Genomic DNA, 26,806 nt, shown 5'->3' on the forward strand with positions numbered 1-26,806 from the left:
CTTGTCATACTCTACCATATCTAGTCATTGTAGGCTGTGACACAAGAGGGCATGATGTAAGTTCATCAGCATGCATCGCAGTAACCCAAAAAACGTTCAGGCTGCAGTGGAAGCTTGTATGACTTGCATGTAGATTCTTCAGGCCTGGACATTTAGCGGATGACACCAGCCATGACTCTCTATATCAAACCATTCAAAAGTTATGGCAGAAAGTAGGAACTATCAGATATCGACCAATCAGATGAAGGGGCAGGGCTAATTCATGCCAATGAAGGTCAGGTACTCAAATCCGAGTCAGATGACACCACCCACGAGTCTTTATGTCAAACCATTCAAAAGTTATGCCAGAAAATAGGGACTATCAAATATAGACCAATCAGAAGAAGGGGCGGGGCTAATTTGCACCAATTATGTTCAAGGACTCAAAACCGAGTCCGATGACACCACCCACGAGTCTTTATGTCAAACCATTCAAAAGTTATGTCAGAAAATAGGGACTATCAAATATAGACCAATCAGAAGAAGGGGCGGGGCTAATTTGCACCAATTATGTTCAAGGACTCAAAACCGAGTCCGATGACACCACCCACGAGTCTTTATGTCAAACCATTCAAAAGTTATGGCAGAAAGTAGGAACTATCAAATATAGACCAATCAGAAGAAGGGGCGGGGCTAATTTGCACCAATTATGTTCAAGGACTCAAAACCGAGTCCGATGACACCACCCACGAGTCTTTATGTCAAACCATTTAAAAGTTATGTCAGAAAATAGGGACTATCAAATATAGACCAATCAGAAGAAGGGGCGGGGCTAATTTGCACCAATTATGTTCAAGGACTCAAAACCGAGTCCGATGACACCACCCACGAGTCTTTATGTCAAACCATTCAAAAGTTATGGCAGAAAGTAGGACCTATCAAATATGGACCAATCAGATGAAGGGGGGAGGCGCTTTTTGGCGTCTATCGTCGCCAGGGTAACGCTTTTGACTGAGAAAAGTAATGCGCATCATCGCAGGATCGAGACGCACATTTTGATGTATAACACACCTGGGTGCACATTACGGTTCGGGCGAAGAAGCGGCCGAAGAAATGGCATAAATTCCGCCAAAATTACACGATTAATTCAAAATTCCTGTTCGGTTTCAGCCATGGCGCCAGGATACTTTTTTTTAAGTTGCAGGTGTGTACCGATTTTCGTGCATGTACGTCAAACCGTATTGTGGGGCTTGAGGCACAAGGTCTTCTAGGTCTTCTGTTGAGGCATTAGGCCACGCCCATTAATTCAAACCATTAAATATCAAAATTTTCACCAGGCCTGGCTTTTGTGCAACATTTGGTGACTTTTGGGGCACGTTTAGGGGGAAAAAAAGGCCCTCATTTCGTCAGAAGAAGGAAAACTTCTGTAATTGCACTGTAAGCGCTCGGGCCCTTATAATTGGTAAAATTTGTTATGATTCAGTAGAGGTTACCAACTTTGAATCCAGACTGCAGATACAAACATGTGCAATGTTCATGCATGTTGACTTGTGTTACCACGACTGCATCAAATCTGATTCTTTCTCATTTTCTTAAAGCTTTGTTTAGACAGAATTGCACAGGTCGCATAATCACATCTTTTCAAGGTACATTTAAAGTGCCAAGTCATAAGACGGAGTCATAGGATTTTCGGCTGTCAGAAGATCATATCAGGCGGTCTTTGGTCAAAAGACCAGTGTGTGACGGTGGATCGTGGCATTGCTTTGTACAATGTGATACAGCCAATTTGCAGACCTGCAATGATAGATATTTTCACGATTCTTTCATGACAGCCATGAAACAGCGAAAAATCGTGCAGTAGGAAGCGGCCTCGACAAAATTCTCCATTAAGTCTTTAATTACCTTCATTCACCAACAGAGGCCTCGTGGCTTTTTTTGAAAATGCCATGGAACTGGGCCTTCTCACAAATCCCCACTGGTTCTTCAGTTCAGGTACGAACTGGGAGTTTCCTTGATTGAGGATCTCTTATAGTTCATCCATTATCTGGTACAGAAAGAGAGATGGAAGTATATATGTTTTTAAAATCTAAAACTCTAAATCTAACAAAATCTAATTAGTAAAACTTCTTATTTGTACCAATTTCTGAACCTGCTGTGGAAGTAGAAATTGTGAACTGAACTGCTTCATAAATTTGACAACTAGGACAAAACTATCACAGAATCTTTTCACACAAGTTTGTCCACAACAAAACTAGCCAATATCCTATCGTCTCAAAATAAAAGTACGAATAAAACCCAATGTGTAAACTAATGACTAGCTACTACAAATGTAATAAACATAAACCAACTAATAATGACTTGATTTGCTTACATGATCCAGTTTTGCCTGTGAAGCCTGTCCGGCTCCTTTATAACATCAGTCAATGTACTGTAAGCCCTTTTTTCAAGGTCCGACAGTTGAGACAAACCTGTCTTAGTAGGTCTGTTCCTGGATTTAATAGCTTTTGCAGAACTTTGTAATGTCTTGCCTCGTATCTGTAAGATGTCAGTACTTTCAGACTCTATTGTTGAAAAACAATTACAATCTTTGTTTATGTCTATCATACAGTTTGAAGAACTATGCAAGTATCCAAAGTTACTAACTTTTTGTTGGCAGTCTTTTCAGTATTTTCATATAAAACTAAACCAGAAATAAATATAAGTCACTACCTTCCACCTTTCTCTGCTCTATGATTGATTGAGGAGAACTACAATAATTGCTTTTTCCCGCGGCCTTAATTCAACACAATCATATCTAAACAACTTATGTTAACGTCACAGTACATGCAACAAAACTTGTTTTTTAGTACCATCCTTTGACCTAGAAGAGCAACTACAGCTTCCAAACACTTGAGTATTTTTCTACAGAAGTTTTATCGATTTATATTTGGTTACTGCAATAAAACAACACCACTAGGAGACAAAAGTATAGAATATTGTAGATGTTTATTGATAACAAAACCCAATACTTTTCTAAGCTTCCTGAGCACAGTAATGGTTACAATGAAAGTCTGAAGTAAGCAGAAACATGTCAGATGTTAATGCATCAGTGCTTTCCAAAGACCAACAGAGTTGGTTAACTGGGAACAAAAAATTCTACAGAGTCGTCCATCATTTGACTGTTTTTAGTCTGGAAACCGCAACCTTATAATATACTGAGTATGTTTGCAGTTTTCCTGGTGGGATCTTCCAGCTTCAAATACACAATATTGCCGACATAATTCTAATGTTAGATAGCTAGTTCGATCTGACAGCTCATGTGCCACTTCCTGTCCACCTGAAGACTCAAACCAGGAGTTTCCAAGGCAGTACTGAGTAACTTCCTGTTCTGCCTTTAATTTTTTTTTTTAAAACAAACTTAAACCAGAAAATAAAGTATGTGCTCTTACCATCCAACCGTTCAGCCTGTGGGGCACTCGACTGTGGGGAGCTTTCCAAGATCAAAGTTGGACAGCATTGGACTCTGTGTCATCAGTGGATGTCTCCTGGCTGCTGCTGCTGTCAAAGCTAATGCCCCGTCCCCTCTTTCTTGATGGAGTTGCCACCTGCTTCTTTTTGAGGGGTGTCACATTCTGGACCCATTTCAAAAGCTGCTTCCTTGCAGATACCTGACAAAAACGCAAAACAGAACATCACATTTATTACATTAAGCCACATTCACTGACTGCAGATTTGTCCCACAGCATCGGGTAGTTCTCAGCAAGATATTTAGCCATCACAGTTCGGTCACGATTGCATGGATTTTTGGAAGTCATCCCCCAAAGTCTCTTTATCGCCATCATGCTTGTTACTGTATTTCTTTTAAAGCAACAGCAAAGCTCGTTCTAGAGGATATAGTCTCTTTCTTGTCCACCATGCTGTTTTTTTTAAAAAAGGTTGTTCTGTGTTTTTGTATACAACTTATTGTGGACTTACAAGTTGCACAGTTCTGCTGGTACCACGTTGGCCTCCTGAGCTTGAAGAAGTGAGAGGGGTGGAGGAGGAAGAAGGGGTGGACAAAGGGTTTGCAGTAGTGGAAATAGAGATGGCATTACAAGCTCCAGCGGAGGTACCTGGTCAAAACTGGTCTGACTCTTCACCCTGTAAAAGACAAGCATTTATCTCGTACTAATTATAAGGGAATAGCAGTGCGCTATAAAGAGATGAGAAGCACCTAACAAGCCAAGATATGCAAGTCTGTCTGACATTTAACCATGCTAACTTGAATTAGGCAAACAAATAAATACATACATAAAATAAAGGCAATCAGCTAAACTAAGGCAACAACCTACCATTTGTACCTTAAACAGCTTCTAGAAACATTAACACATTTTGAAGGCATGAGTGGTATATGTAGTTATAACAGTTTATAGCCCACATTAACAAGGCTAGAAAGTAAACCAGTGTGTTGAAATCTGCACGATGACTTGTTACTTTGCAATTAGCTTAACTTGTAAAGACAGACAGAAGTTAATTGAAATTACCTCTCAGTACAGCGATTGTTGTAGGATCCATACCCCAAAAAGCCTGTCCAACTTCATCCAAGTTGTAGCGAGTTTGGAGGACGTTCTAAGGCTGCAAACGTATCGGAGCGAAGGTCAGCTTGGCCGCTACAACTTGCCGTCTGCTGCCCTTGATTATCTTATAGATGTACGATAATTATCGTTGGCATTATCGCTGTCATTTGGTAACACTGTTACCCTCTTTAGCGTTCCCATTGGAAGGTACCATGTCATAACACAAGGGTGATTTACTTGTAATAAATGTTGTTCAAATGCAGTATATGATTAACTGATGGAGTCATAGTTTGAAATTCATAGTTAATTCAAGATTCATAACAACGGGTTTATCCTAATGCTGGCATTATAAATATTAATTTAAATGGTTTAATTAATAGAACTCCCCTATGCTGCTAGAGAATGTAGTGAGTTAGTTTTTGTTTCACGTATTTTTTCCCGATTGTTTTCAGAGACAGCAGAAGAAACATTCTTTTTGTGTTCACGTTCAGCATATTATCTGGTAAACGTCAAAATAATTTGGCACTGCATTATCTGCCTCATTTTTAGGGTTTTTTCACAGAAAATCTTATTGAGCCACATCATTGAATGCACAGCCTCAACTTAAGATTGCTCTGTGGTATTGGTGTACTGAGGAATATCGAGTGTATAACTCATTCTGTCATCATGTAAAGAGAAGACACTGCCAACACCTTCTTTAAAACCCCAGACCAGGGGCCTCATGTACAAAGACTGGGGCGCATAAAAAACGTGCGTACACCACTTTCCACGCTCGTGGTCGAATGTTCAAAAAGTGAAATGAGCATGAAAAGTTACGGTCCTTCACATACACATCAAGGCTAGTGTACGCACATTTCTGTTTATGTTGTGTGTATATATGTGGCCCTGCGATGGACTCGCGACCTATCCAGGGTGGATCCCTGCCTCTCGCGTGAAAATTAGCTGGGATAGGCTCTAGCAGACCCCCGTGACCCTGATAAAGCGGGTATAGATAACGGCTGGATGGACAGATATAGAGTCGGCTGCAGGTGCTGCAGGACTCCAGGAAGTGTTTTTCTGATGATGGAGGCCAGTCTTTCCTCCTGCAGCTACAACACTCCAAGTTACAGCAACTTTGTTTTTTATTTCTCACGTTTGCACCGCGACAATCCCGTTGGCACAACTTGTCATTCTTTCTGCAGCGGAGGAATCAGATTGTCATGTTTAAAATATTAGTTCATGTTGTTCACAGAGTTATACTTATGAGAGGTTATCATGGACACGTCCTCTGCGAGTTGTTAGACTCATAATGCACGTATATTAGACAATTTTTATCATTATATAATACACGTACACAAAGCAGAATGGAACGAGGAGTCCTTGTTCATCCCACTAGCGTCAGTTCTGGTGGCGGTTCTTAAACTACAAACATGATAAAAAAGTGTAATGCAGCAACGTTCAACATGAACATTCACAAAACCTGTATGAACATAATAAACCCACAACTCTTCACAGAATACAACACAAAGCAAGAACAATGATACCCATAATGCAATGCAGTCCACACAACTACTATTCTGTTTTCTTTTACCAATTAAATCGGAGGACATGCCACCAAATGTTATTTTTCCAGGCCTCAACTTCTGACAGAAGTGTCTCCAGCTCACAGTCGATGTTTTAAAAAAAAAATTCACTTGCTTTTGTTAGTTCCTTGTTAGGAAAAGCAGTTGTCATGGATATTTAGGGCCCGGGCACTGACGGTGCGAAGGCCCTTTTGTATCTGTAGGAATTTATTTATTTATTTTTTTCTCGTTATTTTTACTTTTTCGACGAAAGGAGGGCCTTTTTTCCCCCTAAACGTGCCCCAAAAGTCACCAAATATTGCATGCAAGCCAGGCCTGGTGAAAAATTTGATATTTCATGGTTTGCATTAATGGGCGTGGCCTAATGGCTCAACAGCGCCCCCTAGAAAACTTTGTGCCTCAAGCCCCACAATACGGTTTGACGTACATGCACGAAAATCGCTACACACCTGTATCATGTCGCAACTTAAAGAAAAGTCTGTTGGAGCCTATTCAGCAAATTACTTGGACATCCTGCTAATAACACATTACAGTAATCTAGTCTAGAAGATACAAACGCATGAAAAAAAAAGCATTTTGAAGAAAGCATGTCTTTGATAAAGCATGAAATTATCCTGCAGAAGATGAAGGGTATCAACACCACCACACCCCCAAGCCCAAGTCTTTCCAAGGCTAAAGGGTCGGCAAGTTTTGGTATGTGTGTATAGTCAGAGCTCTAACATACCAAAATTGTTCTTCCAGGTCTTATTTTTGCAGACATGCCCTGTGTGGACCAGAAACAGCTGCCAAACTGCTTGAGTATTTCTCCATGTTCTTCAATGAAAAAAGCTTATCAGAGAAACAGAAGCTCTTCCTGCACGATGGTGCTAAAGAATGTTGATATCTGCCAGAAATCGGTACACTGAGGAATCCTCAGATGATCAAAGAGGTGTTGTATTGCCAGCCAATTTGTATAGTTTCTGATACATGTTGTCAAACTGAATACTTGAGATGGTTGAATGATGTCAGGTACAAAAGAAATTAGCAGAAAGTAGCATGCCGTCTTTACTTCTGCTTCTTCATATCCGGCTATCCCAGCCTACTAAAAACAAAACACTGAAGATCAGTACAGCTCCGTCCATGGACCATGTGGTTATCTCTCACCAGGTATCCATCAGCCCGCAGTTTATTTTAAAGTGAGGGTGCAACAGAGACTACATAAATGTTATCATCTAAACTCACAGGCAACTTTCCACAGTCTTTCAGAAGCTTACAACAATACCTTGAGAGTCAGGAGGGTCCTCAACTTTTGATTTCATTTGATTTATTTATTTGCCCCATTTTTGAAAGAAGAAAAAAATACAATGGAATGTGTTTAGAGAAAATTAAAAAGAAATTAAAAAAACAAAACAACAACATAAAAGAACATGTGCTGGAGAAGTCAGAAACCTGAGAGGCCTCCCCTCTATGATACACTTAAGACATCATAAAAAAATATGATAAAAGGAGCAGACTGTAGCATAAACCAGAACAAAGAGCATCTGGATATATAGTATATACAGTGTACAGTGTACTTGTATGTACGTGTAGAGACAGACACACCAGCTACAAGCAGACGTTGATGGTACTGGGTCAGCAGCTCTTTACATCTCAGCTATGAGTTTGTTTTTTTAAATCTTTTTTTGAAAACAGCCTGGTCAGTGATGAAGTCCCACCCCACATCAGACTGACACCAAGCTAACAGCAAGATCACTTGGATTTAGACTTGGATCAACCTTCAACATCTTGCAAGAGCAGGCAAACAGAGCCAAATTACTATACGGTGTTACAGTGTTTTATGAGCAGTTGAAAACATCAAGGGGTGTTTTAAAGTATGATGTTCAAACAAATCTTAAATAGATAGCCTTCTGATAATCCCAGTCCAAATGGAGGAGAGGAAATCATCGCAAATACTTTCAATCCTTTTAGTGACAAACACAAACTCAAAATGGACCAAGTACTGTAAATGAGTGAGAAATTGGATGTTGAACCTGATGAGATTCACCTCAGGAGGAATATAAGATTTGAAGACAGAACTATTGAGCAGGCACCATTAATTTAAGTTTAATTTATATACCACTGTAAAAACCATGGCTTATTTCTAAGGATGAAGCAGTGTGTAACCATAATAGACCTGCTGCTCTGGGCTGCTTAAACAAAGATGTTTACGATGAGAGGTATAACATCCCCCACTGAATTCAAAATGTATTAAAATCCATTGCAAATTCAAATATTATGGTGATATCAAATCTACTCTGACCTAAACAAGGGATTCTTAAGCTTGAGTGTTTATATGTTATGCTCTTAGTTCCATTATGTCTAAATGAATCCATGATGAATATCCATCTCATCTATTTCATTCCCAAGATGCTAAAAAATACTTGGTCCTTTTTGTAATTGACGTGAAGGGATAGAAAGAAAGGAATGGCTCCTTTCCTCAAGTTACAGGCTGCAGTTCAGGTCTCAACTCTGCTCCTGGTTTTGAGGAATCGTTTAATGCCAACTGGACACCAAAATTATCCGTTTGGAGCGTTACAGTTACCCTGTTGAGCATCCAAGGAAAAAAATCCAGAAGAATATTCCCTGTCCCCAAAATCAATTCTCCTGAAATGCTCAGTGTTTTTAGACAAATCGCACTGACGGCATTGTCACGAAAACCTTGAGAAAAGAGTGAGGAGAAAAGAAGACATGCCAGACTTCTCGTCTGCCTTTTACACAATCCAGCCCCGTCTTTTAACCTTGAGGCTCCTGGAAAATGTAATCACAGCAAACATCTTGAGGGCTGGACTCTGGACCTATGAACCAACAGCACACAAAGAGGGAGTCCACAAGGATGTGTGCTCCTTTCTCTCTTGTTCTTCTGCTACACCACGGTGTCCAAACTTTTTTCACTAAGGGCCACATACCTGGGCCACTCAATGTGACAGAATTAAAGTTAGAAAGTTCTATCAAATGTGAATAAATTATGCTTAATAATTGAGTAAAGAAAGAAAATCAGCGTCCCTCATAGTTTCCCTTTCACAACCTTGTATAGGGGAACGGAGTGAAAAGGGGAATGTAAACATTTGTTAGAAAATATTATTAAATCAAATTGATAAGATCTATTTGAACTATTTATTTGATATACAGTTTAACTGGCATCACATTAAGGCGGTGTAATATATTTCTGACCTCACCCAGGGAGACAGTGTAGTGTTGGACTGAACAGTTGCTGGCAGGTCAGGAGTTGGTGGTGGTGAGGTGAGAAGGACATCACAGAGATGGCTGTTAGTTATTTTGGATCTCAGTCTGCTTTTGTTCAGAGTTAAGATGGAAAATGTTTGCTCACACATGCATGTTGAGCCAAACAGACTCATCGCTCTTTTTGCACGGCATTTCATCAGTGGAAACTTGTCCTACTCTAAACTCCGGTAGAAGTCAGCAAGGGAGTGAAGTGGATGTTTATCCCACAGAGAATCATCACACTGCATCTGCATTGTTCCCTTTGTTTCCAATAGAAAGGAAGTTAAGAACAGCTTGATCGTTCTGTCATTCTCAATGACAGAAAGATTTTGGGAGCTCTGACTGCATTCAGCAAAGAGAGATGTGATCACAGGCGCACATTTCCCCATTTTAGCTGAAATATTGGCCTTTGGAAAAGCAACGTCGTAGTTGTGTCTCAAGGAGACAGAGCGTCACACAGATGGCTTTCATGAAGGCATAAAAGTGGGGCACAAGCTGCTCTTTGCCTTGTACACTTTTGTTCAGTGTGTTAAGATGATCCGTGAGCTCAACTGAAGATGCCAGGTCTGCTAACCACAGAGGGTGACTCAGCTCATGAAGAGGTCAGTCCTTCTCTTTCAAAAACTGGTCAACTTCTGATCTCAGGGAATAAAACCGGTGTAGCACGGAGCCGTGACCGAGCCAGCAAACGTCAGAATGGTAGAGGAAGTCTCCGTAATCAGCATCAACGTCAGATGGGAGAGCTGGCAATTGTCTGTGGTGGAGCCCTCAAGCTCGAATTGTGTTGACAGTTTTCAGAAAAAAGTTTATCACATCGCCAAGTTGAACTGTCCTGGCCCAGAGGGCTTTGGTGGATGATGCAGGGCATTTTAACTGCCTCAACTCCTCTCTGTTTCACCTTGGCACAAAACATCGAGGTCATTCCTGTGAGCTCACCTCTCGAGCTGGAGCTCCATCTGTTGTAAGTCCACACAGTTTATCCCATTTAAGTCACATCTTTTCAACTGTATCTGGCATTGAGTCTCTGGAGATCAAGCAGCTTCTCTGTAATGCAGAAGTTGTTGTCAACTCAACAGCTGTGCGGTGCCGGGTTCATCTGTGCTCTCATCACACAGGATTGAATAAAAATCCAAACCAGGCTGTAGCTGACACTTGATGTTTGAACCTGGCTAAGTCTCCAATTGGCGGGGCAACTCTGTTTTTGGACATGTTAATGGACAGCAACAGTTTCAGTGCAAATAAAACAGATATATGAACCATTGACTTCTTTGAAGAAATATTAATTCCTCCATGTCCGTAATTTCCTGCACTCAATTGCTATCTTCTGTTTCTGTGGTTTCACCATTTCTTATCAGCCCCATGGGCAGGATGGAGGCACAGCTTTTTTTTCCCGAATCTTTTTGGGGTGGGGTGGCTGCCTTGTTCAAGACAGTATCTCCATGTAGTTTTCAGATTGAGAATTACAATACATTCAGTTTCAAGTTTCCTGTTTGGACCATATGTCACTATATTTGATCAATCTTCTGCGGACTGCAGTTGGCACACGAGCCGTAGTTTGGAGACCCCTGCTCTACACAAACGTGTTTCATAGCAACAGAGAAGAAAGAACCATTTTAAGTCATACAGATTATTGTTAGTCTGCTACAAGACAATGAGATGAGCCACAGTCCACTTGTTAATTACTTCCCTGATTGGTGCGAACCATCTTTTCTCCAGATGAACATATCAAAAACTAAAAAAACAATTTTGGACTTTCGCAAGCAGACTGAAGACCAAGAGGTAAAATTCAGAAAGGTCTAACAGTGGAATGTGCTAGCACATATACATATCTTGGAACTGTTATCAATAAAAAACTGAACTTTGAGGCAAAATGCAACACTGTAAGTGAAATGGGACACCAACGCTGGTTCTGTGTGCGAAAATTGTACACTTTCCACATCCACAGAATTATGTAGACTTTGTTTTATTAGACTTTTATTGAGTGTATTTTATCCTTCTGTCTCGCCTCAAGTTTGGGTATTTGTCCCTTAAAAACAAAAACAGTTGAAACCAAAGTGTGAAACTGTCCAGCAGGCTCATTGGAGAGTCTGAGCTTCATCCGGTTGCCCACAAATCAGTTACAGAGGATTTCTGGCTCTATCTCTAACGCTGACTTCCACCTCCTTAATGCTGAGTTCAACCATCAGGACAGAGGCGTACAGTACCAGAGTGTAAAAGCAAACATGACAAGAACAGCTTTGTCCCGGCTTGCATCAGTGCAATTAAAAGTGGAAAACGGTCTAAGATCAGGTGGCTCACACACCTCATATTTAAACTGGGTTTTCTACTTGTCTTTTACTCACAAATATTTCTTTTTATTTACACTTCTCTTATCTCGTTTTTATTCCTTGGTTTTTATCTCTCTTTATTTTATTTTAAGCCCATTGTTGGGCCACAGTCCTACATGGTTATGAGCTTATGTGACTATGTGATTATGTGGAATTTGACTTTAAAGCCCAGTGCTGTCTGAAGCCTCAGTCTGAGACCAGCATCGAGTTTCATTCACTGGCCGCTTGGTTTGGGGAATAAGGGAAAAGACTACAAAGTCCAGGAGGTGTAGTCCAGGAGGTGTCAAGAAAAGGCGTGCCTGAGAAAACTCTATACAGTAAGGACAGCGAACTGTCAGTGCATCCCCGGTGGATAAAAAGCGGTGGCTCCCTGAAGTCTTTCTCTTTTCCTTCCGGCTCATTTTTGCTAGAGGTCTTCTTCATTTGCTCCATAGCTGGGGGGATAGGGCCGCTCTTGACCAGGATTACCTGCGGAGCGTAGTGATCAGCTGTTTAACACGGAGCGCTGCACGCGCCCCCGATATTTCTCTTTCTGACTTTCTCCCCCGCTCTGAGTTTTCTCTTTGGACAAGGAATCGTCGCGTTTTGCAAGGACGACCGATCAGCGTACCCAGCATCAACCCGAAGAGCATCCAGCCACCTGGGTCCGTGACGCCCACGCGCTCATCAGCAATAAGACGGGAGGCCCGCAACGTTCCGACAAAAGTGAACTGGGGACCTGCGCGCACGAGGCGGCGTGACCGGCTCCGAGACAAGGGGGATCGCCTGCCTACTGCACGCTGCTTTATCTCCTTTAGTTTCAGAGTCAGGAAGGAGAAGGGGAACCGGGAGGCCACTCACACTGAACCAGCAGCAGGAGAGTTATTCAGCACCCGGTGGACCGGAACTGAACCGAGAGCTCCCAAAACCCTCAGGACGCCGCCGACAACTCAAGAACCAGAACCAGAACCAGAACCAGGATACGTAAGAGCAAGGGGTGTGCGAACCGTGCGACTGCACGGGGCCTCGCGCCCCAAGGGGCCTTGCGCTATGGGCCGTTTTTGAAAAAAAAAAAAAAAAAATTTAATCTTTTTTTTTTTTTTCCTTTTTCCCCTTATAAATATTAACAATCACGTTCCATTACAGACCTAAATGTGTACTAGTCTGTGCATATCAATAAATATATGTGCAATGATGTGTGTCTGTTGTTCAGTACAACTGCGTCAGACCAAGCGCAGACACAAGCTGCTCTGATCCAGACGGGTGGAGTGTGGAACAAACTGTCACACAATGTCGAGAGAACGAGACAGATTCAGGAAATTTCCATCAGGGGATGAAAAAAAAAAAACTAAAGAAAATGGAAGAGTTTAATGCCTCTCTGAAAGGCTCGTTTGATACATTTGTTAGAAAAATCACCGATCCGACCGGGTCTCAAGCAGCCGTGGGGCCCCACGTCGAGGCAAGTCAAATGATGATGAAGCAGGGGAAGGTATCCAGTATTTTGCTAATTGGAGAGTTAAAATTGCGCATATAGACACCCGATCCGACCCGAAAAACCCAAACATTTATGGGTTTTGGGGTTTTTGGAAAAACCCAAAAATTTCGCGCGCGCTCGCTACGCTCACGCCCTGGCCATTTCACACAAGGCCTCGCAAATCTCCAAGACGGCTCTGCGTAAGAGGATTTGTGTCTGGGCAGAGTTAATTAAAGCGGTTAACCTTGATTTTGTTTACGGTTTGTTTTGTATATTATTGTGTAACACACCGACGGTCTCATATGGATTGACGGCTGCTGCGTCTGTGAAGTGATTCCTCACAGCTGCCTGCGTGATTACCGGCAGTGTTTTTGTTTATTCTCGTGTAGCGCGCCGACGGTTTCTCCCACCGCCCGGTGGCCGTTACGTGTGTATTTTAAGGTGACTGTCCTTTCTTTTTCCTTTCTAACTAATCCACACAGGCACGTTAGCGCTTAGACCACGAGGCCTCCACGCTCTCAGTAACCTGGAGGGGGGGACCTTCCCCGTAGTTAAATAACGCAGTCACCACGTGATTTGGTTAGCCATCATTTCCTTTGTCTCAGCTGATCACCTGTATGGTAGATCCACGTGACGTCATCTCGCCATTTCTTTGTTAGGTACGCATTGCGTTGTTTCTCCATTTTACTTGTGGTCTAAGTAACGTTGTCCGCCGTTTTCCGTTTGGTTAACGTGACGTGGTCCGCCATCTTGGCTATATGTCCACGTGAAGTGACGTAGTTCTGAGACCCACACACACACACACACACACACACACACACACACACACACACACACACACACACACACGTAATCTGAGGTTTTGTGTTTATGTTTAGTCAGTCGTGGGTTTTGTGTAGTTTAGCCATCAGAATTTATCCAAGGTGTTATTTATCATCTTCTTGACACCTGTGTAAATACATTCTGATTTGATTTGAATGAAATAAGTTGTCTGTGCTTATTTCACACATATTTGCCACAACCGCTGGGTGAAAAGGCCTGTGCTCGGACTCTCCTTCCTTCACTATTATTCTGTAGAATAATTTACCTTGAGACGGATTTTTGCTCTTTAGTTATCATTTTTCCTGATTGCATCAGGTGGGGCCCCATTTTGATTAAGTCATTTTGATAATTCAGTTCGATAAATAATCTACTTTATTAATTCCGACAGTCATTAATAACTCTTTGATAACTGAACCAGCAGTCCTTTCCTCCTTTTCCTTTTCATCCTGAGCTCTGCCGTCTCCTCTTATGTCCTGTTGTGCATCCTGTGCACCCTGTGCTTTTATGTCTAATGACCTTGACTCACTATAAACTAAATTTACCTAGGGGTATTAAATGAATCCTAACAGGTAAGGGTAACTGAATGAGATGTCTGTCTCTTGACTACAGCTCAGCATTTAATACCTGGGAGTGACCATCTCACAGGACCTGTCTTGGATTTAGCATATCAAAATTATTGTGAAGAAATCTGCCTTTTGGATTGGAAGCTACACAAGATAGGACTTTTTGGCCCCGCTGAGAACACCACTCTCCCCAGCCCTGCAGGACATTTACACAAAAAGTTGCAGGTTAAGGGCTACAAAGATCCTCAAACCCCCCCAGCTACCCTGGAAATCCTGTCTTTTCACCTCCACCATAAGGTTGGCATTTTTGCTTGGTGAGGACTAGAGAGGATGAAGAAGAGATTTTGACCTGAAGCCATTTGGCTTCTATTACCATGGGGAGCGCATGGCCACTGTAGCCCTCACCTGTGGACAATGAACCTCCAACAAACAGGCAATGGACACCTGGAGCACTGTGGGTTTACTCAGTTCATGCTGCCATGTTGGTCAAATCTGTCCTGTGTAAATACCCTTGATTGCTGCTGATTGAGTCCACCTGCATCAGGGAGGAGTGCAGGTGGATCAAACCAAGTCAAATGATCCTTTTTGGGTGATATTGGGAATAAATACTGCTAAAATGACATTACTAAAAACAGGTTTTAAAACATAGGCTTCTGACTATGTGGATTTGAACAGTTTGCTCTGTATCATGACCCTACAAGACAACTTCACCATTTCGCTAGATGGTCTTTGTGACTTTGTATCAGAGCTGAATAGGTCCTCCAAGAGAGAATCCCCCACTAGGCTTACACCACATAAGCAGAGATGTCTTATTCTTTTAATTTTGTTGATTTCAGGAAATGTGAAACCCAATCCAGGCCCTAATCTTGTTACTGATTTTAACACCCCTGCTGATTTTAAATCGAGAACTGGTCTTGGTTTTATCCACTTGAATGTACGTAGTTTATTAGCTAAAATGGATATGAGCCGTATTTGGGCCCAATCAACTGCTACTGACGTAATCGTTATTTCTGAAACTTGGCTCAGTAAATCTGTTAGTAACTCTGATATTTGCATTGAGGGATACAATGTTTTCAGAGCGGATCGACCCAAAAAGGGTGGGGGTGTAGCAATCTTCGTGCGAAAGCAGTTCCATGTGAATGTGCTTCTTACCACGTCAGTGAGCAAGCAATTTTAATTTTTAGCTCTTGATCTTGAGGTATCCAAATCTCTCCATATCACAGTTGTTGGTTGCTATAGGACACCTTCAGCTGTCAGTGATGCCCTGCCCTCTTTAATGCAGCTCATATCAGATCTGGATTTTAAGGAAATTGTTATGATTGGTGATCTCAACTGGAACTGGCTACACCCAGTATCTGGCGATTTTAAAGCCTGCTGTGATTCAATGAATCTCTTTCAGATTGTCGACAGCCCCACTAGACCTAAAGTCCCTAAAGCCAAGCCACGTATTATTATAAAGCGTAATGTTAAACATTTCAATGAGCAGGCGTTTCTCCAAGACCTGTCTCACGTTGACTGGGAGCGAATCAACTTCATTCCTGATGTTGAAAATGCCTGGGTTTTCTTTTCTGATGGTTTTAATAAAATTGTGGACAAACGTGCACCTCTCAGGAAGTATAGAGTCATAGGGAGAAATAATGCATGGTTCTCGCCAGAGTTAGCCAGCTCCCTCCATGAGCGCAATGTTGCCTGGAATAGAGCCAGGAAATCTGGTATTGATCAGAAATGCAAAGGCAAGTCATTTTCTCACAAAAACAACAAACAACTTGAATAACCCACTGAAATTCTGGAGGACCATCAAGTCTCTTACCAGTGACAATAAGTGTATAGAGCTCCCACCTTGCATTATGAAGGGGTTACAGAAAATTGTGGGCAAGGAAGAAATGCTTGCCAGCTTTAATGAGCACTTCATTGCCTCTGGCAACCTATTTGAGTCTCTTAACAGAGACTGTGGAGCCTCCCCTGATACCCCTGATGGTCATGTCGCAGTGGATCAAGCCTTTTCTTTTAGCCCATTTACAACCCCAGAGGTGTGCAAAGCCCTCAAACTTTTAGATACTAGCAAATCAGCCGGCCCTGATAAAATGGAACCTTACTTCTTAAAGCTAGCGGCGGACTGTATTGCTTCTCCTTTGATTCAACTATTTAATCTCTCGTTGGATACAGGTGAAATCCCCCACATATGGAAATCTGCTTTTGTTCTTCCCCTGTTAAAAGGCGGAGACCCTACTGTTTTAAATAACTACAGGCCGATTTGTAAGTTGTCCACCCTAGTGAAGGTTTTAGAATCTCTTGTAAGTGAACAGCTCAAGGAGTTCTTGTCTTCAAGTGACATCCTATCTGATTTTCAATCAGGGTTTCGAAAAAAGCATAGTACAGTGACAGCGGCTCTAAAAGTAGTCAATGATTTTATTGAATTTTTAGACAACAAGCAGTACTGTGCAGCCCTTTTTATTGACCTATCCAAAGCCTTTGATACAGTGGGCCACACATTATTATTGCAAAGACTCACCAGTGTAGGACTATCAGGAAAGGCTGTCTGCTGGTTTGAGAATTACCTATCTGGCAGATCTCAGTGTGTACAGGCAGAAGGCATCCTGTCTAGCCCACTTGATGTGTCCAAGGGTGTGCCTCAGGGATCGATTCTGGGACCTTTACTATTTATTATTTATATCAACGGTCTCAGTCAAAATGTTCCCCACGCTAGGTTTCATTTGTATGCAGACGATACAGTTCTGTACTGCTCCGCCCCTACCCCTACCCAGGCTCTCTGTTATTTACAAGAGGCTTTTAATGTTGTGCAACGCGCCCTTGGTGACCTTAAACTTGTCTTGAATATTGATAAGACTAAGCTTATGATGTTCTCAAACAAAAGGTCTAAGCCTGTGAATATCCCCCGTATCACCTCGTCCCAGGGCTTTGAGATTGAGACTGTGTCCCAATACAAGTACCTGGGAATTCTGATTGATGACTCTCTCTGTTATAAGCCACAAATTGATCAACTTGTTAGAAAACTTAAGTTGAAACTGGGGGTTTTCTTCAGAAATAGGGCATGTTTTTCTTTTGATGCTAGGAAGAGGTTGGTTGCAGCCACTTTTATGTCTGTGCTGGATTACGGTGACATTCTGTATATGCATGCATCTTCTCAATGCCTCCACTCGCTTGACACTGTTTATCATGGTGCATTGAGATTTATTACGAATATGAGAGCTCTCACTCACCATTGTGCATTGTATGCCCGGGTGGGTTGGTTGGCCTTGTCCACTTGCAGGCTCAACCACTGGTACATTTTCATCTATAAGGCTATACTTGGTCTGATTCCAATATACTTAGTCATACATTGACCGTAAAAAATCAGGAGGCTACCATCTACGCTCTCAGGAGCGTCTGCTACTATCTGTCCCTAGAGTGCATACCGAGCTGGGAAAGAAGGCCTTCAGGTATGCTGCGCCCTCCTCCTGGAACCAGCTGCAAAACACCTTGAATCTCAGAGAACTGGTCTCACTTAATGCTTTTAAATCGCTCCTGACAGATCTTGAGATGTCCAATTCTGCCTGCAAATGCTATGAGTAATGTCAACAGTGTTTTGTTTTGTTATGTGTCGTGTCATATGTCATGTTACTGTGTTGCTGCCTGTCTTGGCCAGGACCCTCTTGTAAAAGAGATTTTTAATCTCAACAAGTTTTTGTTTCCTGGTGAAATAAAGGTTAAATAAAAATAAAATAAAATAAAAACAGGTTAAAATGATTAATTGGTTAAAAGTAGGGATGCCCCGATACCGACACTGCTCTCATATACTCGTACTCGCAAAAATTCTCCGATACCACGTACCGATACCACTTCATTGTTGTTGTAGTTACTGGTTAGTGACTCTTGTGTACTCGCCGCAGAGCCGCCGCTGTTCAGCCAGCTGTTCCGGTTAGCCGCTAGTCGGCTAAGCTTAGCATGGTGATGAGAAGAGAGTGATATCCATGAGTGAGACTGGCAGCGCCGTTTCAGGCAAGATAGGGACAATTAATGCCAACGGGATGTCAGCAGTGTGGACATATTTCAAAATAAGGGAGAAGCAAGGCAGACTGCAAGCTACGTGCTAAGGTGTCAAGAGTAGGAAAGGAGAATATGTCATTTAATACCAGCAACTTGATAAAACATCTCAAGACGCATCATAAAGCTGAGTATACGGAGGTTACTAATGTTACTGCAAGACCACAACAGCAACATTAGCTCAGGTTCTTCAAAAGCGACAGACAATGGCAAGAGACGACCCACGGGCCATGTTAGCGGGCTGTCGGCGCGGCGCGTGTCCAGGGGGCTGACCGGGCCACGGAGGAAAGCCCAGCCGGCTGAGTTTTGTTTAAAATAGTTATTGTACTCATTTTATTTATTTTTATTGAATTTATCTGTTGCAAATAAAACCTGTCTTCCAATTCATTGCATTTTTAGCCTAGTTATTTTTGTGGTAGAAGTATTGTATCGGTACTCGGTATCGGCGAGTACACAAATTAAAATACTCGTACTCGTGGGAAAAAAATGGTATCGGGGGCATCCCTAGGACCCTGATTAAAAGTAAACATGATGTTTATGCAGCTTGGGTGGAGTGTTGTAGAAGGCTGTGGATTTAAAAGAAGGTGAAACCCTCAGTTCACACTTTTGCCCTGCTGCCCCTACTGTGAGGAGCTGTTTTGCCTGCTTTAAAGAGGAAATTTACTTTTTATTTTTGACCAGTCTTTTTACATTTTCTTTGTTTAATTAATTAGCTTGTTTGTATGTTGTATTTGGATTGATTTATCATACTGTTAAGTTGTATTTTGGGTTTAATGGTGTTCTTTTTGTCTTCACCACAGGCATGTTGCGACCACCCCAAGTAAATTGCCACTTTTGTGCCTTGAGAAAATAAATCACCCTGAAATTTGCCCTGTTGTTTCATTCTTCCATCCCTTACTTATGTTGAGAGTTTCTGGTCTAGTGCTGAGGTGTTACACTACCTTCGCCTAAGCCTAGGTGTGACATTTGGTAGGATGACAGGCCGCAGAGGGTCCAAAAGAGGGGCATATAGGGGAAGGGATGGATTACGTTCTCTGGTATCAAGAAGCTGGTTGGGCCACTGTGGGCTCTGAAGGCTCAGGGGAGGAGGATCTCACCGATATTGAGGAAAACACAGCCAAACCTAAGGCTAAGAAGGCTATGGCAAAGATGCACCATCTACAGCCAAATGAGGCCAAGGTTAGGAGGTCTACTGAAGAGGGCCCTTCAATGATACAGGTCCAGGGCAAACCCAAAGAAGGGACAGAGCTGGCCTACCTTCTCAAGAATTTCCTGCTCAACCAAAGGCATAGAGAGGATGTCCTTGTTAATGAGCTCAGGGAGCTTAAGACTGCTCTGACGTTGCTGTCGCAACCAGCACAACTTCACTCTTTTTACTTTAACCCCTGCTAACCTGTGATATTGCATTCATTTTGATCTAACTGGTCCACACATCCATACTTAAGATATTGCTAGCAAAACTACATCTGAGACGACTACTGCTAAAGCTGACACAAGGACCTTTGACCACACTCTGCTGGGACCCTCCAATAGCTGAGGACTCCAATGGAGAACCCTCAGCTATTGGAGAGTTCCAATGGAATTTGGTTAGAGTTTGCAGCTCCAGGCAAAGGAAGCTATTGACCAGGGGCGTGGTTAGTCAACTTGGAAGGACTAGGGTGGGCCAATCCTGGAAAACTGAGTTTTGGAGTCAATCTGGAACCCAACCAGGTTGACATACTTCACATTTGAGGCGTAATATAATTTCAACTGATGATTGACAAAAATCACACCTGGTATACTAATCATGGCGGTGAAATTATATGGAGCCCAAAACCTTTCTTTCTGTAGAGCCAGGCTGTAAATATGTTTATTTCTGCAAGATATTTATACATTTCAACATTCTAGGACTTATTCCTGGTGCCAGCCACTATTGGTTGTTTGACACAACTACAACGTTGACCAGTTGGCAATGACTGGTCTTCGTGTAGATGATTTAAGTACCCTTTTTGTCTTAAGTCCTTCTCATTGACATTGTGTCATTTCTTAGGACCAAGATTCTGAATAGTAATGACACAATCCTTCAGACAGCAACCTTTAATGTTTCCTTCCCCCAATGCCTACCTGGTTCAGGCGTCTCAGAATGCGACGATGATGAAGTAGAGGATGCCCCGTCGTCATTGACAGCCTGAGACAGAGAAATCCCTCTGCCTGAGGGAATCTTCATGCCGAGCTGTTCTGCCATTTCCACATGATCACCGGGGTGTACGTAGTCAAACACACTGCTTCCAGTTAGCTCAACCTGTAAATACAATAAGTTAAAATGTTGTAAGTTAAAATGATAATATATAATATACATTCATTTACGTCTTTCATTTTCCCTGCCTTTCTTCCCAATACCATCACCTCTTATTGTGCATTGTTCATCCTCTTCTTGAGTGTTGTTCTGTCTTTTATTAGTTGCTTTCGAAGGTACAAGATAAAAGTAAAGGTAAAATGTTCAGTTATTTAATTTTTTTTTTAAATTTGGCTTAAGACATGTTTTCGTTTAACTGAGTTTTTCCCCTGCGTTATTTTCATAACTTTTTTTGACTTTTGCTTTTTATTTTAGTTTTAAAGTCTGTCTCTTGGTTTATTTGTCTCCTGTTTGGACACCTTTGTCTCATCAGCCCCTATAAATCTATAGTACCTTGTCTAGTCTTTTCTCTTTACCCTACCAGTTTGTTTTGCTGCCCTGTCATATTCTGTGTGCTCTCTTGCCCGTTTGGTTTTCCCCTGGTGGTTAGTTCTGTTTGTTTGTGGATTTCCTGCTCCACCAGTGCTTTTGGCTCGCTATTGAAAGGATTTGTTTGCTACTTCTGCCAGTTTCCAGTCTCCACATATTTGAGTCTTCACCCTTCATTGCAACAACTCTTAATGTTATCTAGTTTCTCTTTGACAGAGACACCTGGCTTTTAAAGAAAAGGAGAAATCCTTATTTGCTTTAAAGGACAGCTGAATTTACCTAGACTGTTAACTACACTGCTACAATGAGAAATGCCTACTGATACAAAGTCAAAATTTTACAATGTTTCTCATCCACCCATTTGCATGAACAAATTTATATAGCATATATCCTGAGAGTATAGAACATATGTTGAACATAGGTGTTTCAAACTTTATTAGTATACAGAAGTTGTGTGTGTGTATTTGAACAACTTTCCATGACATTTCTTCCGAGATGCGACTGATTTAATTTCAGTTATTTATACAGTTTACAAGTCATCTCACAGCAATTTACAGAGAAGACAAACGCATTTATTACAGTCCCTTTCAAACCACCAAAGATTTAATATTTCAATTAAACTATATTGCTTATAATCAAATGTTTGCCAATTCACTGTAATCAAAATAACCCAGTTCATTGTCAAGTACAATTTAATAATGATACTTATTGTGTATTCATAACATTCAAGTGACAGAAAAGTATCCTAGCAAAAAAATAAGAACAAAAAACATCACATTCAACAACATTTAATTTCACACTACTCAGTGTGGCACAGAGAGAAAACCCATGGTAAACAGGAAGAATCTTTTCCCCAGAAGCTGACCTAGTGTCCATCTCTGAAGAACAACAAATTATGCATATTGCTAGTATACGTCTTCTTTTGAATTCCCTATATACAGTAGCTATGGTTCAAGCTATACTGATATGTTTTGTTTGTTTGTCTCATTTATTGCCACATTATACCGAGTTTCCAGAGGAGACATTCTCTGGGCCCTAAATTGAGACTTTTTCAAAGATAATCTTTAAAGTGTCCCAATTTTATGAATGCGAGGCAAGACTTTCAAGTATCTAAACAAAATGAATGGGAATACAGTAAATCCTTTCAATCAAATGTTTGTGTGATTGTGATGGAAAGAAAGGCCTGTGGTTTCAACTTTGTGACTGGTTGGTCTTTAATTTATAGAGTGCAGAGCAATCATGGGTGGGTGGGTGTTTATTCCTCCGGTTGAGGGTGCACATATGAACTAAACTGTTAGATCAAGAATGTGATGAAGAATGTGACTGTTTTGCTTTCAATTTCATTTTCCAAGCCCTTTCCAGATTAATTGTCAAAGAAACCAAGTTAAATGAAACGTTTATTTGGTCATGTAAAGACTACTCAAACATTAATTTGGTGCAGAAAAGAAAAGCATTTGAAAGGTATTTTGGTACCCCAAGTTAGTGTCCTTGAATACCAGCATCATAGCAGAAGCTTGTACTGTTGGAAGTGTCAAATATTTGAAACCGAAAGTGGGTTGTCGGCAAAAGATTGATTTTATCATTTAAGAATTTCATCCGAATCGGTCCATGACCACCAGAGCTCTTTGAGTCAAAGGAAAGTACCTATGCTTAAAAATATTTGGGAGCACTAGGATAGAACTTGTGACGAGAAGTTAAGGCATGAGGTCATTACTTATAATGAGAAAGTCAGGAATAACATGACAGTGCAGGTCCAATCGTAAATATTGGCCGTGATTTACATAGAGAAGGAAGTGCTGATGGATTAAAAAGCAGAGGACCAGTTGCACCTCTACAACAACTACTTAATCCAAAAAGATGGGGAAAGATGGGGATTTATTTTAACATAGAATAACAATCAAAAGGTAAAATGTTTATATCTGTTTGTTGAGGCCATGGAGAAGGACTTTCAGTCGGCCTCAAAGAAATATTTGTATCCCCCGATTTTTCCTTTGTCTTTTTTTGTCACCCAGTGCTCCTACCTAATTGACAGTCATGGGCATTGCTCTCTCTCTCTCTGCAAACCCCGGGAGGGCACAGCACTGAGTTATTCCAGCAAGATCGTACCCCCACGGTGAGAACATGCAAACTCCACACAGAAAGGCCCTTTTGCCAAACCCATCCAGGGTGTGGGTGCTGAAATAATGGGGAAGTAAACACGCCCTTAGCACCCACAGCTTCCCTAGCGAGAATTGAACCCAGGACCTTCTAGCTGTGAGGCAGCTGCACTACCATGCCTCTAGTCCTCGAAAAAATTCTGGCAAACCATCTGGTGCCTCAGACAGTACTCTGCCAACAATTTTTAAAGTCCAGATGGGGAACTGTTGACCTTAACTGGGAACATTGTCGAACGGTGGAAGGAATACTTTGAGGATCTCTTCAGTCCGACTAACATGCCTTCCATTGAGGAAGCAGAGACTGTGGACTCTGGGATGTATTGCCCATCACCCAAACCGAGGTCACTGAGTAAGTTCGTAAGCTCCTTAGTGACAAGGCACCGGGGGTGGATGAGATCTGCCTTGAGTACCTCAAATCTCTGGATGTTGTAGGGCAATCTTGGTTGACACGACTCTGCAACATTGCATGGAAGAAAGGGACAGTGCCACTGGAGTGGCAAACCGGCGTGGTGGTGCCTCTTTTCAAAAAGGGGGACCGGAGAATGGGGTTCAAAATATAGGGGGATCACACTTCTCAGCCTTCTTGGTAAAGTCTACAGGGTACTGGAGAGGAGAATTTGTCCGATAGTCGAACCTCGGATTCAAGAGGAACAGTGCGGTTTTCGTCCTGGTTGTGGAACACTGGATCAACTCCCTTGATCATACCTTCACATGGTGTTTGGGGGTTCATGGGAATTTGCCCAACCAGTTCACTTGTGATTTGTGGATTGGGAGAAGGCATTTGATCGTGTCCCTCGTGGCATTCTGTGGGGGATGCTCTGCGAGTATGGGGTCCGGCGCCCTCTGCTAAGGTCTGTTTGGTCTGTGTATGATTGGAGCAGGAGTTTGGTTTTCATTGCCAGAAGTAAGTTAGACTAGTACATGTTGGACTTCGGCAGGGCTTAGTTCTTATGGATAGGATTTCTGGGCGTAGCTGGGGGCAGGAGGGGATACAGTTTGGGAACCACACTTTCTGCAGATGATGTTGTCCTGTTGGCTTCATCATGCCAGGACCCTAAGCATGTGCTGGGGCAGTTTGCTGCCAAGTGCGAAGCGCTTGGGATGAGAATCAGCACCTCCAAATCCGAGGCCATGGTTCTCCACCGGAAAAGGGTGGCATGCCCTCTCTGGGTAGGTGGAGAGGTCATGGTTCAAGTGAAGTGGAGTTTAAATATCTCGGGGCCTTGTTTGTGAGTGGAGGAAAGATGGAGCGTGAGATTCACAGATGGAGTGGTGCAGCATCTGCAGTTATGTGGTCGGTGTACTGGACCGTCATGGTGAAGAAGGAGCTGAGTTGAAAGGCAAAGGTTTCGATTTACTGGTCAATCTACGCTCCCACCGTCACCGCTGGTCATGAACTTTCCGAAGGGAAAAGATTGCGGATACAAGTGGCCGAGATGAGTTTCCTCTTTAGGGTTGCTGGACACTCACTGAGAGATAGAGTGAGAAGCTCAGTCACTTGGGGGAGCTCGGAGTCGAGCCGCGACTTTTTCACATTGCGAGGATTCAGCTGAGATGGCTTGGGCAGCCTCCCTCTGCCTTCCGGAAGGGGGAAAGATCCTGACTATTGCTTGTTTATATGCACCATACAGCACCTCAGCGTACCACCCTTTTAGGAGTCCTTGGAACGAGTCCTAAAAAGTGCCTCTACTAGGGACTTCTTCCTTCTGCCGGGGGACTTCAATGCTCATGTGGGAAATGATAGTGAGAGGTGTGATTGGAATGTACCCCCTAGCGCCCAATCTGAAACTTTAGTGGTGTTCTGTAGTTGGACTTCATATGTGGACTTGGCACCAGGACACCCTGGGTTGATGCTTAATGATCGATTATGTGGGTGTGTCATTGGACTTGTCGTGGTATGTCTTATGAAGAGATGAAGACCTGTTGACCGTGACTTGGGATGTTGTGAGTCTGTGGAAGGAATACTTCAAAGACTTCCTCAATTGAGATGCCTTCTGACGAGGATACAGAGCCCAAGGCCAGGTAGGTTCACCTGTCTCTGAGGCTGAGGTCACTGAGGTGGTTAAAAAGCTCCTTGGTGGCAAAACACCAGGTGTGTTGCAAATGCAATATTTGCTGACATACCACTAAAACATTGTGTAGGCATCAGGGAAAGTGTCCCTAAATGACCAGACATGGAGAGTGTTCCCTTCTTCAAGAAGAGGGACCAGAAGGTGTGTTCTATCTACAGAGTTTACTCTGAGAGTATAATAATAATAATAATACATTTAATTTATAATGCACTTTCCATTCGGAGAATCTCAAAGTGCTACAAGAGAAAAAAATAAAAAATAAAAATAAAAAATCATTGATCATAGCTAGCGTATATGCTTTGTTAAAAAGTTGTGTTTTAAGCCCTCTCTTAAAAGAGTCAATTGTCTGTGGTTCTCTCAGGTGGGCGGGGAGGGCATTCCACAGTTTAGGGGCAACGGAGCAGAAGGCCCGGTCTCCCATTGTGACCAGTTTAGTCTTGGTGGGTTTGAGGAGGTTGTTCTTGTTCGTTGAACGGGTGCGGGTGGGGGGCTGAGGATGAATCAGCTCCTTGAGGTAAGGGGATAGCGTTGCCGTGAACGCATTGGTAGGTGAGTAGGGAGATTTTGTATTCAGTCCGGGAGGAGATGGGGAGCCAGTGCAGTGAGTGGAGGATGGGAGTGATGTGGTCATATTTGCGCACTCTCATCAGGATCCTAGCAGCACAGTTCTGGATGTATTGGAGCTTTTTAAGGCTCTTGCTTGGGATCCCGATGAGAAGTGCGTTGCAGTAATCGAGCCTGGAGGAGATGAAGGCGTGGACCAGTTTTTCGGCATCTTTCGGGGACAGGATGGTGTGCTGGACCCCCTTTTTTGTGGGCATCCCCGTCATAAAGTTGGACTCTGACTTGTCTGCTTCTCTGCATCAAGAGCAGCGAGATGAGGTGGATCGAGCACCTAGATAGGATGTTTCCTAGACAACTCCCTGGTGAGGTTTTTCTGGCATGTCCCACTGGGAGGAGACCCCAGGGAAGACCCATGACACGCTGGAGGCGCTACGTCTCTCAGCTCGACTGGGAGTACCTTGAGATCCCTTGAGATTAGCTGGACAATGTTGGTAGGGAGAATGAAGAAGGAAGCACCTTCCTGCTAAGGCTTTTGCTCCCACTGCCTGAAAACGGATAAGTGGAACAAGATGGATGGACGTATGGATGGAGGTTGGGGTGGCTGTCCACATTTTACACTTACTGTCATGTTGTCACTTTCTTTCTGATGAAATGCATCCACAGTGTGTGTGTGTGTGTGTGTGTGTGTGTGTGTGTGTGTGTGTGTGTGTGTGTGTGTGTGTTGTGGATTTGTTTATTGCTTCAGAAGATAAATGTTCCATGTATTGATAACAGTTACTGAGTGG

The 26,806-nt window shown here is 42.5% G+C and overlaps 1 protein-coding gene across 2 annotated transcripts in view; it reads right to left on the minus strand.

The window, feature by feature from the left end:
• LOC133462256 (neuronal PAS domain-containing protein 3) overlaps positions 1 to 26,806 on the minus strand; it is a 331,973-nt gene that overhangs the window by 68,513 nt on the left and 236,654 nt on the right. For both annotated transcript variants that reach the window (XR_009784244.1, XM_061743401.1), the window contains exon 6: positions 20,629 to 20,806. Coding sequence is in view for 1 of the 2 variants with exons in the window: in XM_061743401.1 (XP_061599385.1) it covers positions 20,629 to 20,806 (178 nt within the window). In the remaining variant the exon portion in view is untranslated. The remainder of the gene's footprint in view (positions 1 to 20,628; positions 20,807 to 26,806) is intronic.

Source organism: Cololabis saira, chromosome 16 (assembly GCF_033807715.1).
Source record: "Cololabis saira isolate AMF1-May2022 chromosome 16, fColSai1.1, whole genome shotgun sequence".
Taxonomy (NCBI): domain Eukaryota; kingdom Metazoa; phylum Chordata; class Actinopteri; order Beloniformes; family Belonidae; genus Cololabis; species Cololabis saira.